Genomic DNA, 13687 nt, shown 5'->3' with positions numbered 1-13687 from the left:
ATGCTTAGCAGCCAAACACATTTATTAGTATTTTTTTTTCCAGGAACCCAAAAATAGTTTGTAGTTATAATGTAAGCAACTGAGTTGCACATAATACAATCATATCTTTCAAAAAAACCAAACAAACAAACAAAAAAAAACCAAACAAAAAAAGAAAAACAAAGAAAACAAAAAACCAAAAAAGCTGTTTAAAAGCCCAAAAGAAACCTTCAAAAAACTTATATATAAGTATTACACCATCTCTCAGTTTTAATGAAATGACGACGACTTAATTTTTTATTACTCTTAACTTGTCACACTCCAATAAAACGTCACCCTTTTGTTTGTTTTTTTTTCTTTTTTTTCCTTTTTTTTTTCTAAATCCAGCATGAGAAATACAGTACCTGCTATGGCAAAAATACACATAAAATGCAACATTTCAGCTTATTTGTACATTAGTAGAGTTTAAACATTTTATTGGTTTTTTTTTTCTTTTTAAGTGAACCAGTGATCTTAAGTACCACTATACTAAAAGTAAAATAAAAATATAGAAAAGGAGGAAAAGGGGGCAGCCAGCCTTACAAGAGCACCTTCTAAAGTGCTGAGTTTCTGTGTCCATGGAAAACCCTTAGGAAGTTCAAACATTTCTGAGAATATGGGATGGAAATTAAGATGAAACCTGGATATGCAAGACATTGTGTCATCTCCTCTACATTCTCCCCATTTGTCCTGTAATTTTCTTTACTGCACAGTATAGAAAGAGGGGAGAAACCAGAACTACGGTAGTTTAGTAAAGGAAGCCATTCAAGTATAAGAAAAAAAAACCAAACACTTACAGGTAACTTGCAAATAGCATCAATATACACACAGCCACTATTTTTATTATTACAAAGTCTGCTTCTGGGGGACAGTGTTTCAGGCTAGAGGACTTTAGCTGTACCTTCCTGTTACCTATTTATGTGCAAAGTAGAAAAGCTGCCTTTTCTAATCCAGCCATATTGGATATCAATGATTTTCTATTCAGCCTCCTCATCCCTCCATTCCATATGGAGAGAAGAAGGGGGCATTATTTTACCAAGAAGACTAGATGAAATGAATCTGTTTCTCCATTCCTCTTCCAGACACACCCTTCTATTACTTGCTTGCAATGAAGAGAAACGTGCCAAACTCCCAATGCCCACCAGTAGCCAGTTTCCTGAACAGGTAGAAGGCATTTACCTTTGTAAACATAATCCCTTATGTTTGTGGAACTCAAAGCAGCATTTCACACCTCCAGCCGAGCAGTGGAGATGAAATTAGATCAGAACGCTCCCCTGTCACTGCTTTTCCTCCTCCCCTTTCCTCTTCCGCACCCAGGAAGATTACATTTGGTTACTTTTGTTAGAAGGTGGGTTTTTTTTTGGTTCTTTGAAGAAAATACTTAGCATTTAGTTAGAAGTAAACATTACAGAATTACCATCATCAGATTTATACTGCTGTTTATTCTGCTTTCCTGATGAGAAAGAAAAAGCACTATGCATCAGATGTTCTGCAGGCTTTAGAGCACACGTGGCAGAAAACCAAGATACCTCTGTGTGTAAATCCCACAGGTGCACTTGCATCACTTCAGCTTCTTTCTCTGCAGAATCACGGTATATACTTCACCTTGATTACTGGCAGAGATGGGAGAGGGTGGCATAGGGCAACAGTGGAGAGATGTTCCTAAGGCCATGGGGAGCAACACAGGACAGAGGACCAGGGAGTGTCAGACAGAAAGGTTTCAGGTACAGAAACCATGTTCTAGATATTTCAAACGCCAAATTCCAAGAGGCATGGGCTCATATGCATGCACATCCCTGAGACACACATCCAAGAAAGAAGAATCAGGGACCAAGTGATTAAGAGGGGAGAAAGTAGCAGAGGTTCCCTGACAGCTGTGGGATTTACCCAATGAATACCTCATGCCCACCACCCTCCCAGAGACATTCTGGGAGAGTTGTAAGGCATATATATGAGCAGCATCCACTATCATTCTGTTCTACGTTCTATTGGCAGGTGATGGCTTCTGTATATTATGGACAAGAAGAGACACTGCATTTGAAGCGAGACTGGTAACACACTGAGATTAACTCAGGGAAGGACATAGGAAGCTACTCTGCCCTTCATCCCTGGAAGCAGCAGCATAAAGTGTCCAGGTTCTTCATCTTACAGTCCCCTCTCTGGAACTACACACCACCACTTCCCCTTCCTGATGGCAAGAAAAGATGTGTCTACTTGAAAGATGACCTTACCGAAACTGTAATTTAATGGCAGGGAGAAGTACACAAACTTTTTCTACTTTGGTGGTCTGGTGAAAGAAGCAGCAAGCTCAAAGAACTTCAATGTTGAAGCTTACCGAAAAGTACTGGAGACATGTGACCTGTAGAAAAACTGGCATAACTATATAAAGAAGAGAAGAAGATGGAAACAGGCATAAAGACTGAAGAATATGAGTAACTGAATCTCTATCAACTTCTGTCATTTAGGATCTGAGTATCTAATTGATTCAATAATTTAAAAAAATCAAAAGGGTTATCTCCCTCCACACAAGCAAACCATGTAAAAAGAACTAGCGATCTTGCTGTGGAAACCTCAAATTACTTCTATCATGCTTTTTTCTTTAAAGCACTTGACAAACATTACTAGTTGATCCTCACAAAACCCCTGTGAGGTAGGTAAGTATTATTAACAACCCCGCTTTACAGGTGAAAAGACAAAGGCAAAGTAGTTAAATGACTTGCCCAAGGCAAGGAAAGAGTAATGGCCAATGTTAAAATTCAGGAGTTTCAGGCTTCTCAAACCTGTGCTCAAAACCACTAGTTCAAATATCTTTTACAAGGAGATAACAGATGGAAATAAAAGACTATCATGTTTAGAAGAAAAACTAAGATTTAAAAGGTTGCATTAGAAGGGAAAATGTACCACGAGGTATTTTGTGAATGGGTTTAAGCTTCTGATTTTTTTTCTTTTTTTTCTTTTTTAAAGGCATTCTGACAGAGTGGAACCCTGATAAGATCACATCTGCAAGGCAGGCACAGATGCAAGAATGATCATCAAGTCTATTACTTATTACAGTACTGTGAATGTCAACAAAAATAAAATTGCTGCATGAAAACACTGAATACAGGCAGGATAATCTCTCAGTTTATGATATTACACCTAAGATAATGCCAGTACCATGGTTCACCATGGACAAAGGAAAAAGTCAAGTCAAAAGGTCCCTATTATAATGATGGAGAGAGCAGTGAGATCTACATTTTTTCTGAGGAGAGTCTTCCTGAAAGCTCAGCAAGCTTCAAGGAATGCACATAATTCACAATGATTACATTTTGGAGATGTGAGGAAGTAAATACTTTTAAATGACTATTATGATACCACCTTATAATAAAAATAGGATAGTTCCTTTTAAATAGAGGGGACTTGGTATACATATCGGTCTGCTTACCCTAAAATTTCACATACTGTCAACATTAGTGCTAAGTCACTGGCAGCAGCACCAGACAACAAATCACCAGTAGCTGCCAACGTTGAAAATACACAGTCCTTATAGCTGGGCTTTGATCAGCACTAGGAAGTACTGTCTCCACCATTCTGGCCACAGCTGCTCTGTCACTGTATGAAGAGTACCAGAAACAGCAGCAAAGAAGATGTTAGGGGTAAGAAGTGTGGATATCAAGGACTAACCACATTCTAATTCTCTTGGAAGAGCATAAGGGCTGCTGAAATGGAAAACGAGTAGTAAATTAAACAAAAACAAAAACAAAAAACAAAAACAAAAAAAAAAAAAAAAAAAAAAAACAAAACAAAAACAAAAACAAAAAAAAAGAAAACGAAAAAAAACCCCAAAACCCAGAGCCTATGGCAGTGGGTTTCCTGAGCTTAACAAGGGCCAGAGCACAGGAAGTGGTAGATATTCCCCAGGTAGACCTGGTGTCCCATTCACCCTTTTGGCCCTGGGTTAACACTGTGTGGCTGAATTCACCCTGTGCAAGGCTGAGAGCCGATTTTGTTTTGCAGCCAACGTTGGTTATTCAAATCTCTGCCCAGTTATCCATTGGCCAGCTTCTGACAAAAGAAAGGTTCTTATCAATTCCTTCTTAATTCAAAGTTATCACTTCCCCACTTCCCCAAACTAAAATGGATATGCCATGGACACAGAAACTCCTGAACAGTTTAGCAAAGTATCTTTGTCCCCTACACCCCCTTTGCAGAATGCATAGTTTACAATTCACTTACAAAATAAAGAAGCAATGCTGACCACATATGGGACCTTTTTTTTTTTTGAAAAAAGAACAAACAACCTCTTCTTAAGTTCAGTATCAAAATTCACATTTGCATAATAATACATTTCAAGGCCATTAGAGAGGAATGAGAGCGAAGCAAAGAAAACTGCAGTCTCTCCTCTCTTTGTCTTCCTGAATAGAGCTGAGGGATCCCACCGGAATTTCTTTTCAGGGTGGGAATTACAAAGCGCTACAACAACAGCTCTTGATCTTGTACACCTCATGTTTTGGGTGGGACAAAGAGGTGAATTATTAGGAAAAAAAACAACAAATGGAAGGAGACACTGCAGATTCCCATGTTTAGCTACAAACAGCTTTGAAGAAACAAAAAATTACTTCAGATTTTTTTCCTTTAAAACACTTCTACCTCACCATTTTGAAAAACTTTTTTTTCTTCTTGTGTAATACCCTGTTCATTTAAATGGCAACGTTAAGTGTGCTGGAAGTTAAAGGGTTGAAAAAAAATTTCTGTTTCGCTTATCAGGACACGGGCAGAGAGGGTAAAAGTGTGCCTGCACCCACTATTTAACAGAAGCTACAAAACATCATCTTCTCTACATGTATAAATTTGTCTCAAACATCACTGTGTTCAAATTCTCCAGTGCTTACAAAAAACCAAAGCCACACACACTCACACTCATGCACACAAACATAAAGAGAAGCCACATAATACATATACAAACTCAATCTGCAACGCAGACTAGCCTAAAACTATCAACAGCTTCTGTGCGCATCACATGACATCCCTTCGCACCCCCCACCCCAATCTCTACCACATATGAATACGTATTGTGCAGTGTAGAGACCAGCCAATGATGCTGCTTGTCAGAAGGGACCAGTGGGCTGCAATCTCAATGTCTGACCTCTTGAAAGAATAAATTGACCCTTGTCTCCCCTCCAGCCCAAGTGGTCTCCTCAATTAGACAGTCACTATACTCACAAAGGCACATTCATAAATACCACATTTAACTTACTGCTTGTAAAAACATAGGAGGAAACATTAAGCGCTTATACCCCAACCCATTCCTACTGACCCAGCAAGAAGTATCACAATAACATATCACTTGGTGAGACCTTACTCCACCTTTAGAAGGTACATATTAAAGAAGTCTTCCAACACCTCTTATTTTTTTTTTTTTTTGCATAAATGAACGCTTTTTTGTTTGTTTTTGGCTTACATATTTTGGAATACAGCACACTCACTATAAAGCTCTGTTGTAAGGCTACCCCCTAAAGTAAGGCTGTTCTACCTTGGCTTGCATTTTCACTTCATTTTGCTTCTTTTCCACATGTCCCCAAAACAAAACAAAAAAACCCACACAGCGCCTTATACAGAAAGGGTAAGCCAGTTCTGGCAGGGAGAGGGAGGGGAAAGAAAGCACATAATATCATAACCATGTCATTAAAATTGCTATCCTAACAAGCTGTGCAACCTGCTTAACAGAAATTGATAAAGAAAATGATCACTTATGGTTGGTTATGTTTCATCTGAAACAGGAGGAGCTTCCACTTTGTCTCAATTAATAAAAACAAACATAAAAACATGAGGAAGTTAGTTCTGTGTAGGTAACACACACTAACAGCCAAGAAGAGGCATTTAGTGCTCAAGGAAACACTGTGTGCCAAACACGGTCTCCTTGTATTGCGCACTCCAGTCTCTTCCCCTCTGCCCACCAGTCAAGAATGCTTGCTTCTAGAAGACTTAAATACTTAATGCTAGCTGGCACAATGCATTCTTCCCTTTTTTTGTTATTTTTCTTTTTCCCTGGAGTGCTCTGTATTACTTTACAGAAAGGCTGTCAGAAACAAGTCAAAAAACTCCCTTTCTCACTACAAAGTTTACAGGAACCCTAACACTGTTGAATGTCACCAGTCCCAACTATCACACAAACAGGGCAAAAATGGCTCTTTAGCAGAGGGCACTTGATTTGCTAGAGGCTTTCTAGGACTCTGGGAGACTGTTAGAGAAAAGCGTTCCTGCATAGCTCAATGAAAAGCAATGTGCAGGCAAATTGTTAATGCAAACAGATGTTGTCTGCTGTGCGCTACAGATGAAACTGCATTTATTGTGGCCTGACAAGTTTTAAAAGCAGCCTCCAACCAACCAGGAGCTGTGGTGCTTTTTGTAGCACAGATGAAACCTTAAATCACTTTTCATACAAGGATCAGAAGCTATAGTTACTACATCACAAAGTTTTAAGTCACATAACACCACAAAGTAGAGTGCTGTATTTCTAAACAGGACCCTGACTCAATTTTGATAGCAATGCAGGCAGACCCTTAAAGTCTACTGTAGGCAAAGCTCTGGTTGGTGAGTCACTACAAAATGGACCCGTTTCCTATTATCTACTGCAAGGGAACTTTGGTAAAATTCAGCAATACTGGTATTTACAGTGATGGGACACTTACACAGAACATTGTGAAGAACGTGGACTAGGCAAGGCTGCTAAAAATCTCCAGTTTGGCTCCTGTCATTTAGTCCAACCAACAGGTCGACTACAGCCTAATGGTTGCTTTGTGGTTTAGGTTTGTGAATTCAGGACAACAGGGAGTACCAACTCTGCCTAAATTGGGCAACTTCACATATTTCTTCCCATTACTGTTACCATCCTTCTGCCCTAGGTGGAAGCCAAGTACTGGAGACAAAAGGGAAGAAAGAGTTTAGGTTTTAGATAGCTGTATTTTGATCACAGTGGGAATGACCATATGATCTAACAGTATCAGTCCCTAAAACTGCGAAACAGTGGCAAATAAACAACAGAACTGAAATGATATTGTGTGCAAAATCAATTTAGACAAACCAACAGATTCTGCTTATGTTGCTTCAGGTTCAGGACCCAAGTTGCACATCAACAGCATTTGTTTATTGGGTTTTTTTAAAAAATTAATTTCAACATAGTTGTCTTGGTATTACTTTCCTGCTCACAAAGCATGCATGCATATTTACAATTAAGAAAGCTGCTTCTGTTAAGGGAACATCTTTATAAAAAAACCCCCTACCTTCTACTCAATCAGGACTATTACCCTGAGATGTTAACCAGCCTCCACAAAACCTGCATTTCAATCCTTCTGAGAACCTGGATACTAAGGTCACATGATTTACAGCAAAGGCAACATATGCAACACGCACTGGAAACACAACAGGTCCTCATCTGCTATGTTACCTCTGATCCAGCTCATTTCATTGACCAGGATTTGTCAGATTTGCGTACCTCAGATATACAAACAGTGCTCCCCTTAAAAGTCAACAGGAAAACAATATGCACAAAGTAAGAAACTTATGAGCTAAGCATAATAATGAAGCAAAAACCCCAAACTAACCAAAATTTCCCCCCAAAAAACTACAGTACTGTTTGGATGCACTATTAGGACACAGTGGAAGATGTGGCAGCATTTTTAAGAAGAAAAAAATAGGGCAAAAGTTCTAAGGAATAAATGCTTAGAAATTACATGGTAAAAAAAGAAAAAGAGGCCAACTTAATATAAAATTTTAAATGTTATTTAATCTTTGAGGTGGTTATCCCACCCAGTTTTTTGAAAACAGCCTGTTTATATTGCAGAGGTAAAAACATACTTGGCTTAACATTCTTACTCATTACAAAAGCCACTTAATGTGAAGCACAATAAAAAAATCTGTAAGAAAAACCTGACATCCTGATTCTAAAAAAAACTCCAAACCAACAAAAACCCCACTCTCAAGACTGCTAGGCAAGTGTCCAGGTAAAAACATAAAAACACTGGGAAAAGATGGCAAGTATTTCAAAGTGAATGTCAGAAGTCTAAGCACAGGTTTCTCTGAGCTGTACTACACTCTGTTTTGCTTGCTAGACTCTGTTGTCACTGCTAAGACAAAATCCTCAAATGAAGCAAAGAATTATCCAACAGATTAAACTCTCAGCTTGAAAGACACTGCAAGGTAGGGTAAGCAAAGTGGCTGGATTTTCATCTGGAAAGAGATGCCCTTAGTCTATTTCAAGATGTGCTTCCCCAGCCTCTTCTCCCTACTTTGCCAACATGTTTAACAAGATGCTGCCAATGACTCCCTCCTGGGAACAGTTTTGTAAAAGCCCAGAAATACCCTAACAAGAATTCCTGCTGACTTTTCGCCGTTTGGAGCTCAAATGGTAAGAGATATTTTACAACATTAAGCAATAAGTGTCCCCAGCAGTTGAGTCTGGTTAGCACAATTCTCAGACACCACTTGCAATGGTTGGGAGTGCCATGACTAAGCCACACAGTTCTGTCAACTGTAGCTGGAATATAATGTTTGACAATATAAGGGAAACTGTCACTGAGGAGACAGCCACTAACACTTACAGAATGCACATTCAGGAAATGAGGAGCAGACTGTTGTACTACAGTAGGTTTGGACCCAGCAGACTGCTGAAATTTATGACTGTCAACCCCTCAGCAGTCAATCACAATCCACTTCCATGTGAATGTCATGTCTGTCAGCTTTTCTGACTAAATGCTATGGTTTCCTCTCTTTTAGGACACTGCTAATTTGGTAAAACACAGCTTCTGGCAAAGCACTCAAATTCTCTCATTTAAAAAACCAATAAAATAAAATAGAATCCTAAACTTTCTAAGTAAACCCTCCTTCTACTGGCCCACAACAGGATTTTTGAAGCACATTATTATTACTACTGATGCATTATTTTCAACAGACTCACATGCACACGCAGCACAACATGAAAACACTGGGCAGCTGCTATGAGAAAGACAGAATTTGGCATCTGATTTCTTTTGTTAATAATAATAACAACTTACCTCAACTACTATTAAGTAACTCATTGCACGACTTGCTCACGCAGCATGCTCTTCTTCCCTTAAGAACGGGCACATCTATTTCTGTGAAGTGGCTATACTGCCTCACTTTGCCTCGTCTTCTCTCCCCTCCCCTACTGTAGGGCATGTGGGTGCATGTAACAAGGCACTAGTGCGGTTTTTGTGGTTTGAGCCGAGCCGTTTCAGGCGGAGTAAGCCCCTGACCCCTAGAGCTGGGAGGCAGAAGTTGGCCATCCCAACACCGAACTCTTAAGTTCAAGACTGTAAGCCCTGACAGCCAGCAGCAACAGGGTGAACAGAGGAGTTTAACAGCTATTTCCCTCATATAAAATGAAACAGAAAGACTGGGAGGTGGGGTGGATGAAGAAAAGCAAGCAGCAAATCTCCAAGTGGGGAATTAAACTGACCAAGTAGCTGAAAACAGGAAAAGTTGATTTCCAATGTACATTTATGTGGAGTTTTTCCATATTCTTTTTTTTTCTGTACTGAAAAAGGCAGGTTAATAGAACTACTTCATTACTGAGTAATCTGTCAGCGCTGGTTTTCTTTAGCACTGCTCAGAAGTGGTTCAAAGAAGCACCATCATGTATTTCCCGCTAGTCATCCTAACTGAGGATTCTTTCAGTTAAACTCTACTGCATTTTAATAATGTTTATTATTTCACTCTGCTTCAAAAAGGTGCTTGGAAGAATATTTTTAGTTTCAATCGAGAGGGAATAGTAGGTTTCCATTCACACACTTCTCTTCTCCATGCAACTGCACACGTCTGCATGAGTAACAAAGCACAATAAATGATAACCCTTCTCCCACAAATTGTTTAAGATTGCAATGAATTCCTGTTGCTGATATTGAGAAGCTTTCTTAACGTATCTTAATTTAGAAAGTCTTTAAAATTCTTGATCCCTCGCTTGACAGTAACATTTGGAGATTTTTTATTTTTTTCTTTTTCTTTTTATTTTTTTTTTAGCATTTTTATTTTAAAGTAAAAACTTTCAAACATTTTGAAGATTCAGGAACTTGTAAAAGTTTATCAACAAGAAACAGCCATCTATCTAGGATAAGGTTAAATAAACCATCTTCAAAAAACTGGCTTCCTACCCTAGAATTCCTGAGAATGCTTGCAAATTTAAAGCAGGAAAATAAAATGTTAAAATAAAAACAAAAACACTGTTAAATGCTCCCAGAGTTAGTCTTCATCTAAAATATATATATGCACTTTTTGGTCTTTTTTTTTTTTTTTTTTGTACGTTTTAATTTTTTCCCTTTAAGCTTACAATGGAAGAACAATTTAGCTTTTCTTTTTAAATATTTCAAATCCCTCATTATGTCTTGTAAACAAGAGGGGCTCTAGCACCCGGCTTTCACCGTAGTATCGCAATGAAGTTAACTAGCCCAAAGTGCAGGAAAAGGGACCTTAGGGCAGGTTGGGAGAGAGAAGTGAGGGTGGAACACAGCAATGAACCAGCATGTATAGCAAATCATGTGACAGAACAGATACTGGCTTGCTCAGGCCAAAGGTGCTTCACTAGGAAGTACTGCTGGCACAGGACTTTTAAGAACCTGCTCTGCATGTCTGAGTGTGCTTGGTCTTTGAGCAGAAACAAAGCTGTACAGATGCCTGAACATGAGGGTTACTAGCCAGCTAGCAGGAGCTGAAAGAGAGAATTTTGTTTCTTTGTGCACAGTGGGATAGATGGAGGAGACATGATAGGAAAGTATTTTCCAAAGGGGCCAGAGTATGCTGCATACTCCAGTTTACTAAACAAACACAAACCTACTCATACTTTTTTACCAGATAACGCTTTGCATACAAATCTACAGGCATGTGTATATGCAGCATTTCCCTCAGTCAGCCTTCCTTGTGACATTGGGGCTTACATAGAAAGGGCAAATTAAATTAAACAGCATTGTAATTCCCTAGCCCTTCCCTCCCACCCCCAGCACACAGGCATACACACACACAGACGCGTGCGTGCACCAACCTCCCCCACCCATGACTTGCATCTGTTTTTGCTTCTGCCCACCAAACCCATGAGTTAAATGCATCAGACATGGTCATATCCTTCAATGAAAATGCTGAAGAAACAGACTCCCCTATGTGCCCCCCTTCTCCAGTTGATAAAGCACTGCTCCCTCTGAGGGCTGGAATGGACAGGTATGTGCTGGTACAGAAGGTCGGCACTTTGTTAGACAGTGTAACAGCTGGACAATGCTGAATGGAAGTCCTAGCACTTATGGAAAAAGTACCGGCATCTCTCTTCCCTCTTCTCCCGGCCCCACCCCCCCAACAAAAGGCTTCCTGCTTTGTGTCAAGGGATGTTCCTTCAAGTCTGATACAACTCTTTTCACAACAACAGGTCTTAAAAGTTTTGTTCCCAGCGCACACATGCACGCACACACTGGCTATCACTGTGGATTATAGGTCACCCCTATCCTGCCCAGAATATTACTACACTGATGCTAAAAAAACCCCAAACCTTTCCTTAAATACAGAAATTAAAAAGCAACAGTACAGAAAAAAGTAAAAACAAAAAACAAAAAGGTGCAATACTTCTTTAAAAAAAAAAAGTCTTTGCTAGTTATATACCTCCCTAAGCAAAACCACATACACAGGAAAAAACACAACACAGAGAAACAAAAGGAAACCTTTGAAGTACACACTGGTTTAAGAACATTCGTAAGTAAACGTTTCTGTCAGTGATGGTCTGGCGCTGTAATGACACCAAGGCCTGGCACAGGTAACGCTCACCATGAAGGACGCAGGAAGGAGTTAGCTGCATGTGCTTTCAGGAGATGAGGCAAGCTGGCCGGCACTTTGCTGACACCACTCAGTTTTTTGTCAGTTTTAGTAGAAGCAGTAAATCAACTAAAAGGCTAATTTGATTGGGCTGGATTTTCAAGCTTTTGATGGATTCCTCTAGACTGAGTACAGGTGCTTATTTAGGTTTGAGGGAGAAAAGAAACACTTATTTTTAAAGGTACTGAAGCTTACAAGAGACTGAAAAAGAACATTTGTCTATCTGCACAAAAAATGGCAATGTCTCTTTCCTCCTCTTTTCCCCTTGTTGGAAGAAATAAATGGCTTGCATTATATAACAAACACTCTAGGGTTCAGTCAGTACAAAAACCCCCACATGCAAACATAAATAAAGATACTGCTACTCAAAAGACAACATTGTTTCCCCTCTCACCAAATCCTTCCGATATGGCAGTGTTCTGCTCTACCACGGTTAGAACAAGGGCTAGGAAGCAACTATCCACTCTGTATGACCAGCAAATTTGAGATAGCACCCTGCTAAAATGAATTTTAAAAAATCTACTGACAAATTTTAATCCAGCCCAACGGGATTCTGCTTCAGCCACAGGGACTCCACCATGCCTGTCTTGCTTTCAGAATCAAGACATGCAGATGGCCAGCCAGCCCGTAGACCATCAGCAATGCAGCGTTTCAAGATTATATATATAGAGAAAAAAATGCACACACAAACATGTGCACACGCACTCACACAGAAACAAGCACACGTGGGCAGTTACATGTGCCAGAACACACTGGTACTTATCAACCAGCCAATCACAAAGTGTTGGTTTTTTTGTTTTGTTTGTTTTTTCTGTTTTGTTTTTTTTTGTGGGTTTTTAATTTTAAAATTTTTTTCTAGTTTTTTTTTTGTTTTTATTTTTGTTTTTAAAGTGAGGCTCCGTCAAGTCTTTCCCTCCCCCCCTTATTCTTTTGAACCCCTCCCCAACCCCAACCCAACATGGTAGACCTAAGGACGGAAACACACCCAGTGCAAACAAAGTTAAAAAGCTATTTTTTCAGTATATATGTTTCTTAGCAACAACTTCCGTATAACATGAAAAAGTGAAAAACTAGAAACTAATTTTTTTAATTTTTTCTGTTTAAATTTAAATGGTATGTGTACTTGCTTCACATTGTCTTTCTAAGTTGGCGTTCACGATTCAAGTATTTCAAGAGTGATATGTTCTCTTTTTGGATTCATATTCCAAACGAAAAAACTGAAGTTATATAAGGGAGGCAACTATGTGCTCAGACAGTCTGTCAATGACCCACCTTTTTTTCTTTCTCCATTTTCTTTTTTCCTCTTATAAATGTATTTATTGCAAGTTGAAAAAAACGAAAAAGGTCAAGTTAGTGCTGCTGCTGTTCCAAAAAAGGTCACGAGGTCAGAGTTGAAAGTTCTAAGTTCAGATTGAATCCGACCCTCCTCCCAGAAGGTCTCCAGGTAGTAAGGGAGCAGGGCTGCCCATTCGGTGTGGATCCTCTACGCTTGGGACCCCCCACAAGCTTGAAGAATAGTTTGGGGGCCCCCACAATGAAGCGCCAGTGAGATCACCCCCACTGCTGCCGCCGCCGCCACCACTGCTCCACTGCCCAAGCCCTGTTGACCCACCAAAGAGATTCAAAGCAGGTCCAACTGGATCTGTCTGGTTCTGTCCTGTCTCCAGGGATTGCCAGCCCGCTGCGGGTGCACTCGGGGTTGCTGCAGGTGTAGGGGGCTGAGCTTGTGCCAAAAAGCGACTAACCTCTTCATCTGTGGCAAACTCAGCCAGGATGGTAGTGTTTCCCAACACACACCTACAGTGCAAGGTACACATAAGGA

The 13687-nt window shown here is 39.8% G+C and overlaps 1 protein-coding gene across 6 annotated transcripts in view; it reads right to left on the bottom strand.

The window, feature by feature from the left end:
* Position 1: 1 nt before the first annotated feature.
* Positions 2–13687, bottom strand: part of TNRC6B (trinucleotide repeat containing adaptor 6B) — a 132225-nt gene continuing 118539 nt past the window's right edge. For all 6 annotated transcript variants that reach the window (XM_021552718.3, XM_021552720.3, XM_021552727.3 and 3 more), the window contains one exon: positions 2–13662. In XM_021552718.3, the coding sequence (XP_021408393.1) occupies positions 13272–13662 (391 nt within the window). In that variant the 3' untranslated portion in view covers positions 2–13271. The remainder of the gene's footprint in view (positions 13663–13687) is intronic.

This window comes from Lonchura striata, chromosome 5, assembly GCF_046129695.1.
Source record: "Lonchura striata isolate bLonStr1 chromosome 5, bLonStr1.mat, whole genome shotgun sequence".
NCBI classification, from domain to species: domain Eukaryota; kingdom Metazoa; phylum Chordata; class Aves; order Passeriformes; family Estrildidae; genus Lonchura; species Lonchura striata.
The sequence above is the reverse complement of the archived record's forward strand: the minus strand, read 5'-3'. Positions and strand labels throughout refer to the sequence as shown.